This window comes from Scyliorhinus canicula, chromosome 10, assembly GCF_902713615.1.
Source record: "Scyliorhinus canicula chromosome 10, sScyCan1.1, whole genome shotgun sequence".
Classification (NCBI taxonomy): Eukaryota; Metazoa; Chordata; class Chondrichthyes; order Carcharhiniformes; family Scyliorhinidae; genus Scyliorhinus; species Scyliorhinus canicula.
Genome location: NC_052155.1, coordinates 71,496,361 through 71,513,974, shown reverse-complemented (window position 1 = coordinate 71,513,974; position 17,614 = coordinate 71,496,361). Strand labels below are relative to the sequence as shown.

The 17,614-nt window shown below is 45.1% G+C and overlaps 1 protein-coding gene across 3 annotated transcripts in view; it reads right to left on the bottom strand.

Moving 5' to 3' along the window:
- Nucleotides 1–17,614, bottom strand: part of impa1 (inositol monophosphatase 1) — a 44,382-nt gene that overhangs the window by 8,601 nt on the left and 18,167 nt on the right. For 2 of the 3 annotated variants that reach the window (XM_038809157.1, XM_038809156.1), the window contains exons 2-7: nucleotides 12,576–12,684; nucleotides 9,732–9,865; nucleotides 9,097–9,201; nucleotides 8,806–8,851; nucleotides 7,730–7,838; nucleotides 3,168–3,276 (exon numbers count right to left, since the gene is read on the bottom strand). In XM_038809157.1, coding sequence (XP_038665085.1) covers nucleotides 3,168–3,276; nucleotides 7,730–7,838; nucleotides 8,806–8,851; nucleotides 9,097–9,201; nucleotides 9,732–9,865; nucleotides 12,576–12,656 — 584 coding nt within the window. In that variant the 5' untranslated portion in view covers nucleotides 12,657–12,684. The remainder of the gene's footprint in view (nucleotides 1–3,167; nucleotides 3,277–7,729; nucleotides 7,839–8,805; nucleotides 8,852–9,096; nucleotides 9,202–9,731; nucleotides 9,866–12,575; nucleotides 12,685–17,614) is intronic. The other variant, XM_038809158.1, reaches the window with a different exon arrangement.

The following is a 17,614-nucleotide window of genomic DNA, read 5'->3' as shown; positions in this document are numbered from 1 at the left end:
CAGACAGTATTTCAATGAATGAATGGAAAGAAACCTAACAGACCACCCGGCATCGACCGAGGCACCAAAAATAAGAATGGCTTACCCAGCCCTGTTGACCCTGACATCTGGGGACTTGTGGCAAAAATAGGAGGGCTGTTCCACAGACTAGTCAAGCAACAGTATGACATAGTCATGCTCATTGAATCATACCTTACAGATAATGTTTCAGACATCATCACCGTACTTGGGTACCTCCTGCTCCAGCAATGATACAGTCTGGGAGAGTGCTGCCTGAGAGTCCTCAACACTGACTCGGGGCCCAATGAAATCTCATGGCATAAGGTCAATCTTGGGCAAAAAACCTGGATTATCAGAAACCCCCCCCTCATTGCTCACGCCACCGTTTGCGGCACAAATGAGGGATGTGATGGAATACTCTCCACTTTCCAGGATGATTTGTAGCTCTAACAACACTCAAGAGCATCAAAACCCTACATTTTAAGAGGCCATTTGACCCATTGGAGTTCTGGGGAAGATGACATTAAACATATGGAGTTCTGGGGAAGACGACATTAAACTCATGGAGTTTTGGGAGATAACAACAATTTCAAAGAATTTGGAAGGGAAAGAGAGATTGGAGATGAGCAGTAATTTGCAAGAATGGTGGGGGTCAAGTGTTGGTTTTTTGAGAGGGCTGATACCGATGGATTTAAAGGAGGAGTTCAATACCCAAAGAGAGAGATCGGTAAACAATATCAACTAACGTGGGGATCAGGAGGATAAGAAGGTCAGCAACTTAGTGAGAGCTGGAGTCTCATGGACAAAATGATTTTGGGTTAGGAGAGATCAAGGTCAGGGCTAGGATGATTGACTTGAAGAAGGGAGGGACATGGCAGAGGAAAATGATTGGATGTTCTCAATTTTAATGACAAAAAGATCCGTAGCTTTGCAAACTTATTGTTTTGGGTTCAGGGTGTAGGAGACAGGAGAGGGAAATTAAAAAATGACCAAGTTTGCAGTAGAGCAAAGAAGCCAAGTTTGTGTTTGAAAATGAAAATGAAAATGAAAATCGCTTATTGTCACGAGTAGGCTTCAATGAAGCTACTGCGAACAGCCCCTAGTCGCCACATTCCGGCGCCTGTCCGGGGAGGCTGGTACGGGAATCGAAACTGTGCTGCTGGCCTGCTTGGTCTGCTTTAAAAGCCAGTGATTTAGCCCAATGAGCTAAACCAGCCCCTTTGCAATCCTGGAAGATCAGGAATGGGGAGCATTTTTAGTAGACAAACATAGAACCCAATAGTGCATTATGTACTCTAGCTTGATGTGACGGCAAAACCAGTTGTCCATCATTTCCCTTCAATTCTATGTCCCTTGGACTAAGGGAGAGGCAATGAGGGCTGTACTAGCCAGACCGAGACAGGGTAATGATTTCATTGGGGACTAGGATATTAAAAGGAGAGGAGGAAGTGATTGAGCAAATAATTGACTACAGAAACATTGTGGTGAACAGTGGGGGGGGGGGCTCAAAGACTGGATAGTTGGGATTTTGAAAACACAGTTGGAAATAAATTGAGGGGGGAATAATTTTGTTTAGGGTCGGATAAATAAGGATTCGGGTTGGGGACATGTAAGTGAGTAGTGAGTGACACAAGGCAATGATCAGAATGGCCTTATCTTTGATACAATGGGGCTAGCACCATAACATGGAATGGCAAGGGAAAGGGATGGCCATGAATATGGTTTGGGGACTTTATATGGATGGAGTGGTTTAGGGAGAATCAGAGGACAGTGAGCTCCAGAGGAGAGAGAGAGAGAGAGAGAGCATACTGAATAGAGATGGAGGTTAAAATCACTGAGGACGAGAAGTTGTTTGGTGAAGAGAGTGAGGAAAGATATCAGTGAAGCTGATTTGGTATGGCGATGGAGAATGATTAATTTGAATGAGGTGAAAAGGGTGGACAAGGTGAGAAGGAGAAACTACCAGAGAAGGGAATCAGGCAAAGGTGAAATTTGATGATACATTGCACCATGACTTTACAGCAGTGGGTGGAGGGTCAAGCTACGGATAGTGGTGACATCATTTCTTAACCAGATTACCATTAAGGGAATGATGCAACCATCCACAATAGGTTCACAGACGAGTGAACATGCATTCTGGAATGGGATGCATAGAGAGGTGGTGACACAGTCCACACGGTCAACAGTGGGTGGGGTAGGAAAGAGGCTTGCAAGATTAGCTCCCAAGTGAGTGCCTTGGGCAGGGATTCCGATGAAAGACTGGAACGGGGAAATTGGGTTCACTGTTTGTAATGCGTCAGTGTCAACTTCCCTTCAGAGGATGCCAGGTTACAGGGGAAATTGTAGGTTTATCTAAGAGGGAGTCAATCCAGGGATGCTGATACGAGAGCCGGGAGGTTGAGGAGTACTGAAGGGCTGGAATAGGGAATCGGAATGGTAGGGGCTGGTTTAGCAGAGTGGACTAAACAGCTGGCTTGTAACGAGAACAAGGCCAGCAACGCGGGTTCAATACCGTACCGGCCTTCCCGAACAGGCGCCGGAATGTGGCGACTAGGGGCTTTTCACGGTAACTTCATTGAAGCCTACTTGTGACAATAAGCTATTAAAAAAGAACAATTGAGAGTGGAGAAGTGAAAGGAAGTATAACAATAAGACAGAGGTCTTGGAGGGGAAAAGAGAAAAGAAGTAATAAAAGAGCAAAGGTGGAAATTGAGTGATGGACTCCACTCTCTCTCACTCGGATTATAACAATGACTTTGTCCCCTGCTCCACCTCACCTTTTCCCAAAGTCAAAACTATAGACATTCTAACTTACAGGCTGAAAGTTTTTAAAATCCAAGTTTGAAGACACTTATTCAATTTTTCCAGATGTACAGATGCTCTCTACCCTCATATTTTTTAATGCACACACAAATTATCGGATGGAAGTCTACTAAAGTACATTTCAAATTGAGCCTTTACTGTCCCTAGACAGCAGAAGACTTTCACCACATGAGTCTGGACTAGACTCGAACTCTGGTGCCAGAAGTGAAATCTCAGTTTATCCCGAGAGTTCCTAGCAAAGGAATTGTAAACACTTTATCACAGCTGAAGCATTACCTGAATGAACAACAGGCCACAAACATAAGTTAATTTCTTATGCCATATGAGAAAGTTAAGATACATACCCATGGCTCGGAATAGAAATTAGTTTTTCCATGTTTGAAAGAACCGTCTTCATGATTTCTGGAGTGCGATTGGACCCAAGCTCAGTTACAATAAGTGCTTTGCTTATGTCTACAAAATGTTAAAGGCAAACAATTACTCAACCTAAACAATGGCATATCATCTGACTGCAAATCTTTTGCTAGGTCAGAATGGCTTAGATACAGACAGCTCTCAAGTAACTTGCAAACCATGTGTCAGTATTAGAAAATTGACTAATGAGAAGAGTAAAACACTTAGCGCTCCTTAATTCTCTCGAGAAATTATTGGATTGTTCCCGTTCGAGATTTTTCCATCTTCGGAGCTTACCTCCATAAGCAACCAAAACAACCAGAACTCAAAAATCATGGGTTGACAAGTTTGTCAATTTTCAGATGAAGATCGGTAAAGGGTGAAGAGAAAGTTCAAGATTTTTAAAAAATGCAATTATGGGATGTGGGCATCACTGGTTATTGCCCTCGAGAAGGTGGTGGTGAGCTGCAGGTACACCAATAGTGCTCTGAGGGGAGGAATTCCAGGTGTTGATGTTCCCATGTGTCTGCTGCCCTTGTCCTCCACGATGGTATTGGTCTTGGTTTGGAATGAACCATTCTGGTAAATCTCTGCACCTTTTTAAAGACCCGAACACCCTCCTTTGAATGATCACACTTCCAACAATGTAGCTCTGATCCAGTGGTGTAATGACATGGTTGTGCTCTTTTTAAAAAAAAGAAAATTCATAACGATGTTTAGTTTTGATTTTTCTCCAATTTCACCCCGGAAAATTCCTGAAATTATCCAAGTTGGTTGGACTGTATATTTGGAAACTGAGGATTTTCTTTTTTTTTTAAATGTCTTATTAAGGTATTTGTAATTTTATAATAAGAACAGTAACAACAGCAGTAAACAATGCAAATCCAAATATAAACATATTGCATAAATCATCTCTAGCCCTAACAAGTCCCACCTATTCTAAATAGAAAATAGCCTAACTTCCCCCCCGCTCCCCTTTAATTTTTTGGCATCTGCTGACGGTTAACTTTCCCTGAAGAAGTCAACAAACGGCTGCCACCTCCGGACGAACCCCAGCATTGACCCTCTGAGGGCGAACTTGAATTTTCGAAGACTGAGAAACCCAGCCATGTCACTAACCCAGGTCTCCAATTTTGGGGGCTTCGAGTCAATCAGTACTAGCAATATCCGTCTCCGGGCTACCAGGGAGGCAAAGGCTAAGACGTCAGCCTCTCTTGCCCACTGGACTCCCGGATCATCCGACACTCCAAAAATCGCCACCAGACTTGTATCCATAAACAATGCTGCCTCCACTCACTCCCACACCGACCCCCCCCCCCCCCCCCCGCCCCCCACCGCTTTACCCACTTCCTAATCACGGCTATATTTGCCGCCCAGTAATAGTTGCAAAAGTTCGGCAGCGCCAGCCCACCCTCACCTCGACTATGCTCCAGCAACATTTTCTTCACTCGTGGGTTTTACCCGCCCACACAAAACCCAAAATCACCTTGTTTACCTGTTTAAAAAAGGCCCTTTTTGGAAAACAAACAGAAACCTGGGGAGAACCATCATTTTCACGGTCTGTACCCTCCCCGCCAGTGACAGCGGGAGCATGTCCCAACTTCTAAAGTCCTGCTTCATTTGCTCTACTAGCCGGGTCAGATTTAGCTTATGTAATGTCACCCACTCCCGTGCCACCGGAATCCCACCACTCTAAACAACAGCTCTCCCAGTCTCCCCTCCTGGCCCCTCGCCTGGACCGCGAACATCTCACTTTTGCCCATATTCAATTTATAGCCCAAAAACCAGCCAAATTCCCCCAAGATCCACATAATCTCTCCCATCCCCCCAAACGGGTCAGAAATATACAGGTAGTCAGCAAGACCCTGTGTTCCAGCAACCCCCCCCCCCCAAACCCCGTTCCAGTCCCTAGGTGCTCTTAGCGCCACTGCCAGTGGCTTTATGGCCAAGGCAAACAACAGCGGGGCGACACTCTTGCCTTGTCGGTCGGTGCAGCTTAAATTAGTTACTCGTGCCTGGTACAGCAGCCTAACCCAATCAATGAAGCCCTGCCCAAACCCGAACTGTCCTACATCTCTCACAAATAATTCCACTCCACCCGGTCAAAGGCCTTTTCCACGTCCATCGCAACCACTACCCCCATCTTCCTCCCTTCTGAGGGCATTGTGATAACATTTAAAAGCCTTCTAACATTGGCCATTAGCTACCTTCCCTTGATAAACCCCGTCTGGTCTTCCCCTATCACCTCCGGGACACAGTCTTCTATCCTTGAGGCCAAGATTTTAGCCAACAGTTTAGCGTCAACATTCAATAGGGAGATTGGCCTGTATGATCCGCATAACTCTGGGTTCTTCTCTCGCTTCAGGGTGAGTGAGATCGAGGCCTGTGACATTGTTGGGGGAAGGACAGCCCGCTCCCTTGCCTCATTAAATGCCGTCACCAACAGCGGGCCCGGCATCTCAAGAGAACTTCTTGTAGAATTCCACTGGGTAGCCATCCGGTCCCGGGGCCTTACCCAACTGCACGGCCTCCAGCCCCTTCGCTATTTCTCCAATTCCAATCAGGGCTCCCAACCCCTCCACCCACCCTTCCTCCACTTTCGGAAACTTCAACTCACCCAGGAACTGCCTCATCCCCTCTACCTCAGCTGGGGGTTCTGACTTATAGCCAGCTATAAAACTCCTTAAACACCCCGTTCACCCCTGCTGGGTCCAAGGCCATGTTCCCAGCTCTGTCCTTCACTCTACCTATCTTCCTGGTTGCCTCCCTTTTCCTCAGCTAGTGTGCAGGCATTCTGTTGGTCTTTTCTCCATACTCGTACATCGCCCGCCCCTTGCCTCCCTCAACTGCTCCACCGCCTTCGCTGTAGATAACAGACCAAACTCCATCTGTAGCCCCAGACGTTCCTTCAATAACCCTGCCTCCAGGGCCTCCAAATATCTCCTGTCTACCTGGAGTATTTCCCCAACCAGCCTATCTATCTCTGCTCACTCCACCGTTTCCCTATGGGCCGTATCGAGATTAGCTTCCCCCTAACCACTGCCTTCAGCGCTTCTCAAACCGTTGCTGCCGATACTTCCCCCGTGTCATTTATTTCCAGAAAGTTCTGGATGGACTCCCTCACCCGCCCACACACCCCCTCATCCGCTAACAGCCCCACGTCCAATCTCCATTGCGGGCGCTGACCGCCCTCCTTGCTCGCCCGTAAATCCACCCAATGTGGGGCATGGTCCGACACAGCAATCGCCGAATACGCGGTATCAGCCACTTCCGCCAGTAAAGCCCTGCTCAAAATAAAAATAATCGATCCGGGAGTATACTTTGTGCACATGGGAAAAAAAGAAAACTCCTTCACTCTTGGCCATCCGAACCTCCAAGGGCCTCCCCCCCCCCCCCCCCCCATTTGTGCCATGAACCCCTTTAGTTCCTTCGCCATGGCTGGCACCCTCCCTGTCCTTGACCTCGACCTTGGATCAATGACCATGTTAAAGTCCCCCCCCCCCCCCCCAATGATCAGCTTATGCGAATCTAGGTCCAGGATCTTCCCTAACACCCATCGTCCCAGTTTGGTGCGTATATATATTCACAAGCACCACCGGCATCTCCTCCAGCTTCCCGCTCACCATGATGTACCTACCCTCCACGTCCGCCACTATTTTCCCTGTCTCAAATGCTACCCATTTGTTGATCAGGATCGCGACCCCCCCTAGTTTTAGAGTCCAACCCCAAATGAAACACTTGGTCGAACCACCCCTTCCTCAATCTGGTCTGATCTATTACCCTCAGGTGTGTCTCCTGCAGCATTGCCACGTCCGCCTTCAATCCCCTCAAATGCGCGAACACGCAAGTCCTCTTAACCGGCCCATTCAGCCCTCTAACGTTCCATGGGATCAGCCTAGTCGGGAGCCGATCAGCCATCACCCTTCTTAGACCAGCATCCAGCTCGCGTCCCTCGCCTCCGTAGGCCCGCCTTCGGGCATCCACCGTCCTCAACCTCCCATTTGTTTTCCAGACTGAGGATTTTTAAATGAAAACATTCTTTTGCATCCCCCTAACAATCACAAGGGAGAAACAATGCATCTGACTACAAAGACAGGCCGCCTTAGGTATCTTTTACCGTTAATGTCACCCAATTGAAACAACACAAATCTAGGATGTCAATTCAATATCTGAATTCTAATTTCAATGAGCATTTTTTAAAATAAAATCGATGAAGGTACTTGGATTTGTAACATGTCTAAATTTATGAAGACTGGATAGTAAATACTGTCATATTGATATAATTTTTGAGTGTTAAAATTCCAATCAATAAATTAGTTTCTTCCCAGTTTTGCTTTTCCACTATTTAACTCAGTATCACACATGGCCATTTGTATCTCTGGTGACCCAGTTTCATTTTTGACACTTCAAAAGACAAGGGAGCTTCAGACTTCTTTTTCATAAATACTTATCAAAGATACTATGCTAATTTACCACCCTCATAACCAAAAGCAATTGAAAGATACTAACTCACCTTCTTGTCCAGATGCTTTCAATTGTTTGCCATTGCAAAATGCACCATGCCCCCTTCGAGCTGTGTACATCTTGTCCTCCACACAGCTATATACAATCCCAACTTCGCTCTACATGCAATATATAGGAAATGAGTTACTCAGGACACTATGAAATACATTTGCGTCATCTGTTACAACTAGCTGTGTTGAATTGAACAAACAAATATGGAGACAGAATTCAACAATAATAACTTGCATTTATATGCTGGCATAGCAAAAAGCACCAAGGTGGTCAGTCAAAATTTGACTCCAAGCCAAAGAAGGTGGCAAGTAATCAAATGCGTGGCCAAGGAGGGAGGTTTTAAACAATGTAAAATGATAGAGAAGTAGAAGGGTAAATTTTAGTGAGAAAATTAGAGAGCATAGGAGTTGGACAGCTGAAGGCATAAACATCAAATTAAAATTGAAAATCGTTTATTGTCACAAGTAGGCTTCAAATGAAGTTACTGTGAAAAGCCCCTAGTCGCCACATTCCGGCGCCTGTTCGGGGAGGCTGGTATAGGAAGGGCAAAGGAAGTTGGGGGGGGGGGGGGGGGGTGCACAAGAGGCTGGAGTTGGAGGAATGCAGGGTTTATGGAGGCTTTTTAGAACTGAAGGAGCTTACAGAGGTAAATAAAAACACAAAAAATACTGGATCATATGGCGTCAGGTTTTCTCTGCTCTTCTATATCATCCATAGCAGCTCTTCTGCCTCAACACTTCCCAGCCTCCACTTCATATCCCTCGATTCCTTGAGACACCAAAAATCTGTCTACTCTCAGCCTCTCAGTCAGAGAGGCGAATTCAAAGATTCACAGCCCTTAGCGATACTATGAAGAAAGGCCATGGAGAGATTTTCCATTCGAGTTGTTGGGACAGGGAGCTCAATGTAGGCAAGCAACACATAAATCCTAAAACATGTGGAATTGAATGTCAATTCAATAATCTTATCAATTGCTGCCCAGCTTATTGCACATTGTCAACAATTGTCTCAATTTATTTCCAACATTAAATGATTTAATGCAAGATATATTCAGAGCAAAGTTCTGTGCATTACCTGTTTATTCACAGAGAAGCCAATCGAAACCGCTACAAAGGGAAACCTGAAAAAAAATTGCCCAAGTTGAACAAACTATATTCATTTCCATTAACTTCACACCAATCAAATTGAAATCTTTTTTAAAAATATTTTAAAACTTTGTTGTGATGCTTAGAAATACAGAGCCATGTTCAGACAACACTCCCATTGCATACACTAGAAAATCAGCTTCAATTCGTCAGATCTAAACAGCTTTTAAAGTACATATTTCTCCATAAAGATGAAGCCTTTCCCAGCCAAATAGCATACCTGTGAACAAAGTTAGTGGTCCCATCAATGGGATCAATTATCCATGTTGGATTGTCCGTTAATATACTCGGTGCTCCATCTGCAACTGACTCTTCACCAATAAAACTGAAATAAATAAAAGTTACAGTAGGGCATTAAAGTTCTGACCCGCCATGTAGTTTCCCTGAATTCCACAGAAATTTCACCAGCTGTCACTAACAACTACTGTCTGAATCCTGAATTACAAAAGCTACGGCCCACAAACTCAAATTCTCAAAGACTCACTGCTTCATTACCATACCAAGACCAAAGATTTTCCACCAAAACAAAACATTGATGAAAGCAGTTGCCTTTTTCTGATTAGAATCAATGGGGAAAAAATATTCTGGTAGAAAATACTCTCTTTCTTCATCCCATAGAAATGTTACAGCAAAGAAAGGCCATCTGCACCATGTCTGCACAACTGGCAAGTTTTGTTCAGGGCACAGAGAATATTCCAAATATAGATTAACATTGCCATTAAGGCATTTCATCACAAACTAATGTGTAAATTAAATTTCATTTGGAACTTACTGTTGAGCATAGTGGTATATTCATATGGTGCAGTAGAGCTACGTATTACACCTCATGCCCAAATTATTACAATAATCCTTTACCTGTGAGAAGGAAATTTTTCCTTTAAGGTGCTTATAATCATTTTTTCTACATTTTGATCAGTCTCGGTCACCAGGTCTGCAGGGGAACTTTTAATCTGAACGATCTGTTCTTTTCTCAAAGCGTCACAAATAACCTATGAAGAAAATATAAATAATTTAACAAAAAAAGAGAGATTAACAGAAGCTGTTTCATTCATTCAAGCTTGTAGTTTCCTACAGGAATTTGCTTTCTGATATAATATATCGAGAATAAAAATGTCCATTTCTTGCATTTTAAAGAATTTTTGGAGGGGAGAAGGGATGTAGACTTTTTTTATATTCATATTTTTGCCTCAACTTTGCATTATTAAAGGTTTGAGAAATTAACAATTTTGATAAGTCAACTAAGAGATAAACTAAACCTATTGCAATTTAGGAAAATCTTGTTCAAATGACAAAAATAGATTTTAAAACAAAATTTTAATAATCAACTGATCAGAAAGTATACTTCGATGCTTTCTTACTATTGCTAAAAATAACAGTACTTCTGTAAATTTATGTATTAACAGCAGACAGATTAAAAATGTATTTTGAAAGAGAAGTTAGGGGGCGGTAATTTCCAATAATGGGGTTCTGACACCACTCCAGCGCGAAAATGCAGGTGAATCACTCTGGACTATCCTGAAGAAAGTGCAGAGTGATTCTCCTACCTGGAGGGGGCTAGTAGAGCCCCAGAGTAGTCCTCGTAACTCCGGCTGCTGATACGGGGCCCTGCACTTCCGGTCGGGGGTCCATGCATGCGCATGGCAGCGGCTTGCGTTGGCTGCCCGGCACGACATGGCGGACCCACACCGTGGACCGGCACCAAAAAGATAGGCGCCCCCACCCACAGTGAGTGCGCACCCGCAGATTGGCAGTCTCCGATCGATAGCCTGGCCATCTGGGAGGCCACCCAGTGAAGGATCCCTCCCGCCCCCCCCCCCCCGGTGAAGGATTTCCCCCGCGCCCCCACGAGGGCGGCCGCGGACTGAATCCGTGGTGGGACCATGAGAGAACCACGAAGTCAGGAACTCGGCCGGTTACACTTGGGAGTATTGCCGCGGGGGCCCCCTCTGTCAATGGCCCCCAACCCACGCCGCGTATATTGCGCTCACGCGACATGTGCCGATTCTCCAGGAGCTGGAGAATCGCGGGAGCGGTGGCGTGTTGGATTTTGCGTTGATGCCCCTTCTCCGCCCCCGCGCCAAAATCGCAATCGGCGCGGAGGCTCAGAGAATCACGCCCAGGATATGCATGAATAACGTCATGTAAATATTTAGAAGTTTAAACAGTGAGTGAAAGAGGCTGTTCCCCCCTCAAGAGTCTGAACTAATTATGCCAACTCCCTTCACTTCAATATGGAAAATCTGTAGCAGCATATATAAATATGCTTTTGTATTTAAATTTCACGTGTTTCATAGTTAAAAGGAAACTAGATGATGAACAAATATGGCTAGATTTCTAAGGGTGGTTTTTGGCTAAGAATGCAAAGAATTAGTTATGCAATGCAGAGCGGGTAACGCCCCATCAATGAAGGAAAGTAAATTACTGCGGATGCTGGAATCTGAAACAAAATTTTCTCTTTCACCCCATCATCAATGGTAGGGTTGACACTTAAAAGCTGTGATACTGTTAATTGATATTTGATCGAAACTGCAGTCATGATAGTTTACAGATTAGCAATATTTTGTACCATCAATCCCTCAGAATGTTTCATCTTAAATCATATCAAGAGACAAATCAAAGCCATGTATTTATAGTACAAACATTCAATTTAATTTTTAAATTTCCAGTGATTCACATGAAAGTCATACTCTTTCACAGATGAAATATAAAATTCTGCATTCCATGTAGTTTGCTAGAAGTAAACTTCACATGCTATTTTTAGACCATCTGTGAATTCTCGAGTGGTCCTTATTCATAGGGAAGTCACTGTCGTACGTTTCTAGCAATGCTATAAGGAAACATTCCTATTATTTGCGTTCCACTATCAGATCGTGAGCTGCATCATGGACAAGGACAGCTTTATAACTTTGAGATTAAGAAATCATGTTTCTTGCACTGACTTTTGTAAAAATAGGTTGTCATGTTTCAGGAAAGAAGGAATCTTCGCAGGAATCATTCTTGCCAAAGGGAATACCTAGGACTAATCCCATTGAGGTTACAAAAGGGGAGTGGCCCTCTTGACCAGCTTTCCATGTTCATAGCTCACTGGTCCCAGCAGTACCACCAGGAGCAGTGGCCACTGTCGGGATTCCATCCCATCCCCAATGGCGATCATTGAAGGGGCCGATTGTCAAGGTAAGTGGGTAGATGTGATCTGGGAAGACCTTGGAGGGCAGGTGGGTTAAATCTCAGCAACGGCAGGAGGAGGCCCATTAATTGGCCACTCAAGAGACTAGGTTACCCCGGAGGCAGGCGGGTAGGTGCAGACAACAGCACCCACAGTATGGCCATAAATCCAAAATGAAAATGGGAAGGAAATAAATACACTCTATCTTCCTTCAGAAACAACATAGCTTGGGAACACAAAGCTGTGCTCACAGAACGAGAGTCACTGAAGTTTTGGTTTGCCAGAGTTTAAATCTTCAGATTTAAAACATTGGACTTCTGATGTGGTATGTGAGAACTATGAATGCATTCTGAGCTAGTCTTATAAAATAAAGAAAAACTTGAGTGCAAAATGATTTTATCACAAATTGTCCAGCTAAACATTTAAAAATAGTATTTTAGCAGAAAACAAACTTCTCTACATAGTTTAGGATTTGTGAGCAAGATCTACTGAACACAGAAATATGCACAGTTCCAGTTTCATAATTTACTCACTGCACCAGCTTGTCGAGCAACAGCAACTGCAACCTCCATACAATCTTGCCATGGATCTGAGCCCGCACACTGTTGTGCCATCTTTCAACTGGAATCTGTGTGTAAAAAACTGTCATAATTTGAAAGAATTAATACATTCTGGATATTCATGCAGCTCAAGAAAATAAGATTATTCATTGTTAAGATGAAAACACAAACAGCAAATGCTAGCCAATTCAGCAGGGTCAATAATAAAGAATACCAACAATAATGGGCCATTACATTTGTTCCACCTATCCACTGTTACACAGTTCCGATCCTTTCCAAGATCTTCAGTAATTAACTAAGCACATGATTAAATTATTTGTGGTATACAGTTGTTTTAGTGGATTCCCTTTGAAGAAGTATTGGGTTGCAAAGATTGATAACTAAAGACATATGGCAAACAATCGTTTATTCAGTAGCCTGAGCAGCTCTTACGTGCTCCGACTCTGCCCCCACTCCGGGGAGAACTCCCGCACTTGCGTCACATAATCTTCTCAGTAGCTGCGTCATCACGTGACCACTCGGTCTACATCTTCCCCATTTAATTTGGGCCAACCGGTGCTACTGAGATCTAACAGTGTACAAACCATTATATAACATACAGATTGAACAGAATAACAATATGTAATTATGTACATAGGGTGAAACATGGATTACGCTGTTGCAACTGGTGTATAGGTCACCGTTTCTCCTTTAACATCCCCTCAGCCCCGTTTTATGGTGGAAAGAAGAAAGACAAAAGGTTAGTTGTAGACTAGTTCATTACGTTAAACGGGATTCTCCATTGGGTGACGCCGAAATCGGAAAAAGAGATTGGGCGGAGGATAGGTTCCCAGGCCACAATCGTGGCAGGTGCCGATTTGATGCCAAATCGCAATTCTCCATCACCTCGACAGTGGCGTCAATGATTTCCGGAACGCACGTACAGTAAACACCGTGGGCATATCATTAGATGTGTTCTCCGGGGGCCTCCGCAATTCTCTGACTCCGATAGGCCGAGTTTCGTCGGCACGGTTCATAGAACATAGAACAGTACAGCACAGAACAGGCCCTTCGGCCCTCAATGTTGTGCCGAGCCATGATCACCCTACTCAACCCACGTATCCACCCTATACCCGTAACCCAACAACCCCCCCCCCTTAACCTTACTTTTATTAGGACACTACGGGCAATTTATCATGGCCAATCCACCTAACCCGCACATCTTTGGACTGTGGGAGGAAACCGGAGCACCCGGAGGAAACCCACGCACACAGGGGGAGGACGTGCAGACTCCACACAGACAGTGACCCAGCCGGGAATTGAACCTGGGACCCTGGATCTGTGAAGCATTTATGCTAACCACCATGCTACCCTTGTTCACTTGTGCTTTTAAAAATCGTGAAACTGGCATCGTGGCTGCTGAGGGAGAGAGAGGGGGTATGGAAAGTGTTCAACGTCACCAGTCTGCTGACAGTTGTGCCGCTGGCCGGGGGGCTTCTGCCAGGGCCGGGGAAGTAGCGGGGGATGGCCAGGAAGTCTGCTGTGGGGAAGACCATTGCCACAGCCTGCAAAGCAGCCATACAGCTGGGCACATCGCTGATAGCCCACTGTGAAATTAGGGCCACAGGTCATATAGGTGTCCCCCAGGGCACTCCCCTAGGTGCCCTCTGGCCCCAGCCGATTCATCAACAGGATGGGCACGCTCCAGTGCCACCTCGTTGGCTGGTATGAGTGTGTGTGGGGATTGTAATGTGCATATGCGGCTGCAGTTCGTCAGCCTCCCGAGTGTCAATCACAGACCTGGCGAATCTCGCACCATTTTTCATTGGAATCGATTATGTTCCACGTGGCGCCGATGCTAGCCCCTCCACAGTCGTCAAATCAGTCATGGAGCGGCGCCAGTTTTGCTGTCATGAAAGTCCACGAATCCTGCCCTGGGGTCAACACTTAGTCTCAAGAACAGAGATCCAGCCCCTTGTGTTTTGTTAGTCATACTCCCTGAACATGTGATTGTGCCAGTTGGCTGTGCTATAGATGTTGTGAGCTGGTGTCCTCAGCATGGATGACGTAGCGTGTTCATTCAGTGTCCTCAGTGGGTACAGAGACTATTGTATTGGCCTCTAGAGGAGCCTCCAGATCCATGTAGGAGGCCTGTGGTGTACGCTGACTGGCTGGAGTTCTGTGGCACCTGCTGGCTCTGGTTCTGATAGCTGCAGTAGGTGACAGCAGTTTAGTACATATTGGGCACCGTCCAAGGCTCCCATGTTCAGCTGCAGGGCATGGCTGTGTACAACCCTCAACCCGCATGAGTCTAGATCCTGACCATTTGACTAAGTGTCACATGGCTGAGTCTGCGATCATTGTGATCATAGTGCATTTCCCCAGCTGCAATTCGTGAGGGTACCACACACATCGGTTTCAAGTTTGGGCTGCAAAATAACCTTGGTATTAGGAATTATGTCTTGCTGCACCTGGTGAATAGGTGCAGACCCTGTAATGGCAGATTTTGCAGGTTGGGGAGTGCAATATAGGACATAGGGGCTGCTTGTAGTCCCACATGTGTGCAAAGTTTCGAAATTCGCTGACGATGAAATGGCGAGCGTCGTCTCAGCGGGATGTCTTCTGTGATGAAGCGTCTCTGAAGCTTGATGATGACTGTGTTACTTGTCATGTTTGGCAGGTAGTAAGGGCAGCACGGTGGCACAGCTGCCGAGGTCCCAGGTTTGATCCCGGCTCTGGGTCACTGTCTGAGGAGTTTGCACATTCGCCCCGTGTTTGCATGGGTTTCGCCCCACAACCCAAAGATGTGCAGGGTAGGTAGATTGGCCGTGCTAAATTGCCCCTTAATTGGAAAAAATAATTGGGTACTCTAAATTTATTGAAAAAAAAAGGTTTGGCAGATAGTTGAGTTCAAACCACCTAGAATTCAAACCACCTAGAATCCAATCGACTAAGACTTATTGCTTACCATTCCATTCAAAAATTTCAGTTGGTATGAATGACCTTGGGAGATCCAGAATCTCCTGTCGATGCTGCAGTTCTCTTGCTTGATGTGGCCCGAGTGCAATTCACAGAGCACATTTGGAGTCTTCCACCTAGAATCGGTGTACACCTATGTCGGTGTACAAGAAGGGCCAGGATAATGATTCTTTGGCCCTGTATCTATTTGCTTTCAACCCAGGATAGCCCTGGTGAAGTTGCAGGATGTAGTATCAAAGAGAAGTAAGAATGATATATCCCTGGCCACATGATATCAGCCCATCCTGTATGGTTAGTTCATCTCCGATGGCGAAGAATGCGTGGAGCTAGTGAAGACTCAGGCCACCCCCTCATGATAATGTAATGCAGTTGTCTGCAGTGTGAAGTCCACCTTTGGGTATCTTTTTCTCCCTGGATTCTACGAGAGGATGGCATCTCTATTGTCATGGTATCTAGGTCTTCCTAATAACCTGCCTATTAGTTATGATTGGCTGATGATCAGTTTCAACAGTTTCAGGATGACCATATACAACTTCATGAAATTTCTGAGAGACAGAGATTAGAGCGAGGAGTTTCTTCACATTCTGTGCATAATGAGTGTCAGTGTTAGTGATGTAAAAACTATTGCTCTTCAATTCTGGATGCAGCATGGGAGGCATCAGCTGATAGGAGTACAGCTGCTCGATCAGCAAACTACTGTAGCACTGATGAGACTGAGAGTACCTGTTTGAGTCTGTTGAAGACCACTGTGTGGTGCTCCTGCTAACACCATTCGAAATGCTGATGGAGGAGCTGACGAAGTGGTCCAGTGACCTTAATGTAACAAAGAATAAACTTAGTAACGTAATTTATCATACAAAGGAAGCAATGTACGGGGATGGCCATCTGTTGTATAGCCATCATCTTGTCTGGATCTGGCTTCACGCCATCAGCTGTGAGTAAGTGATCCATGTAGGGAACCTGGTTGACCGTAAATCTGCATTCTGCAGTGTTGAGCTTTAACTGTACGGTCCTAATTCTGTTGAGGCCGAGATGAAAATGTGCATCATGTTCTTGCATTGTTTGATCCTAAACCAGGATGTTATCGACAATGGTTTTGCAGGGCTGGCCTGCAAAGCGTTGCCCATGCACCACTGGAAGGCCCTCGCTGCTAGCAGAGATCCCATAGGGCACAGGAAAGCAAAAGCGGCCTACCAGAGACATGAATGTTGCAAGTTTCAAAGATTCTTCATCCAGCGGGATCTGCCATAAGCCACATTTCAGAATGTATCCAGAATGCTGAAAACCTTGGAATTAGCATGTCTACTATCCCCTGTTCCACTGCCTTCATAGTGTGATGAGGTCTGAGCAGAACTTTGTTTATATGAACTGGATCAATGCATATTTTGACTGTGTCATCTTTCTATACTGCAGCCATCATTGCTGAAACCCATTCTGTGGCCTCATCTATGGGACTTATGACAGCCAGTGTCATCATCCTGATGAAGGATGCAGCTAATTAACTACTTTCTGTTTCATGGCTATTGGTACTCTTCTCAGAGCACAAACTGTTGGAGGCAGTGAGTCATCTAGTTGCCTTTGGGTTTCAGCAATGATGGCTGCAGTACAGAAAGATGACACAGTCAAGATATGCATTGATCCAGTTCACATAAACTTTGGTATATTACTGGTATCTTACCAATGACATTGCAGTTGAAGACATCTTTGTATGTTAGAATTTCAGGGGCCCGGTGTTGTAAACCATATACCTCTCGACCAAGTTGAATGTGCCCCAGTGTGATGCTGTCCGAAGACCTAGCAGTGGCCTTACCTTTGATTGACTATATGAGAGTGGCCACAACATCTCTGCACATGGTTTGTCCACCTGGGCCAAAGGTCCACCTAAGTATCAGGCCCCGCTGCTGCATATGGGTCTATTTTCTGTAGCATTTGGCTGGGAAATACATGAAACTTTGCTCCAGTGTCTATCTTTACTTTCAGTTTTGCATTGCTGTAAATCAGGGTAGTGACGGTGTTGACACTTTCACAGTAGAGTGTTGTTGGAGGCTCAGTGG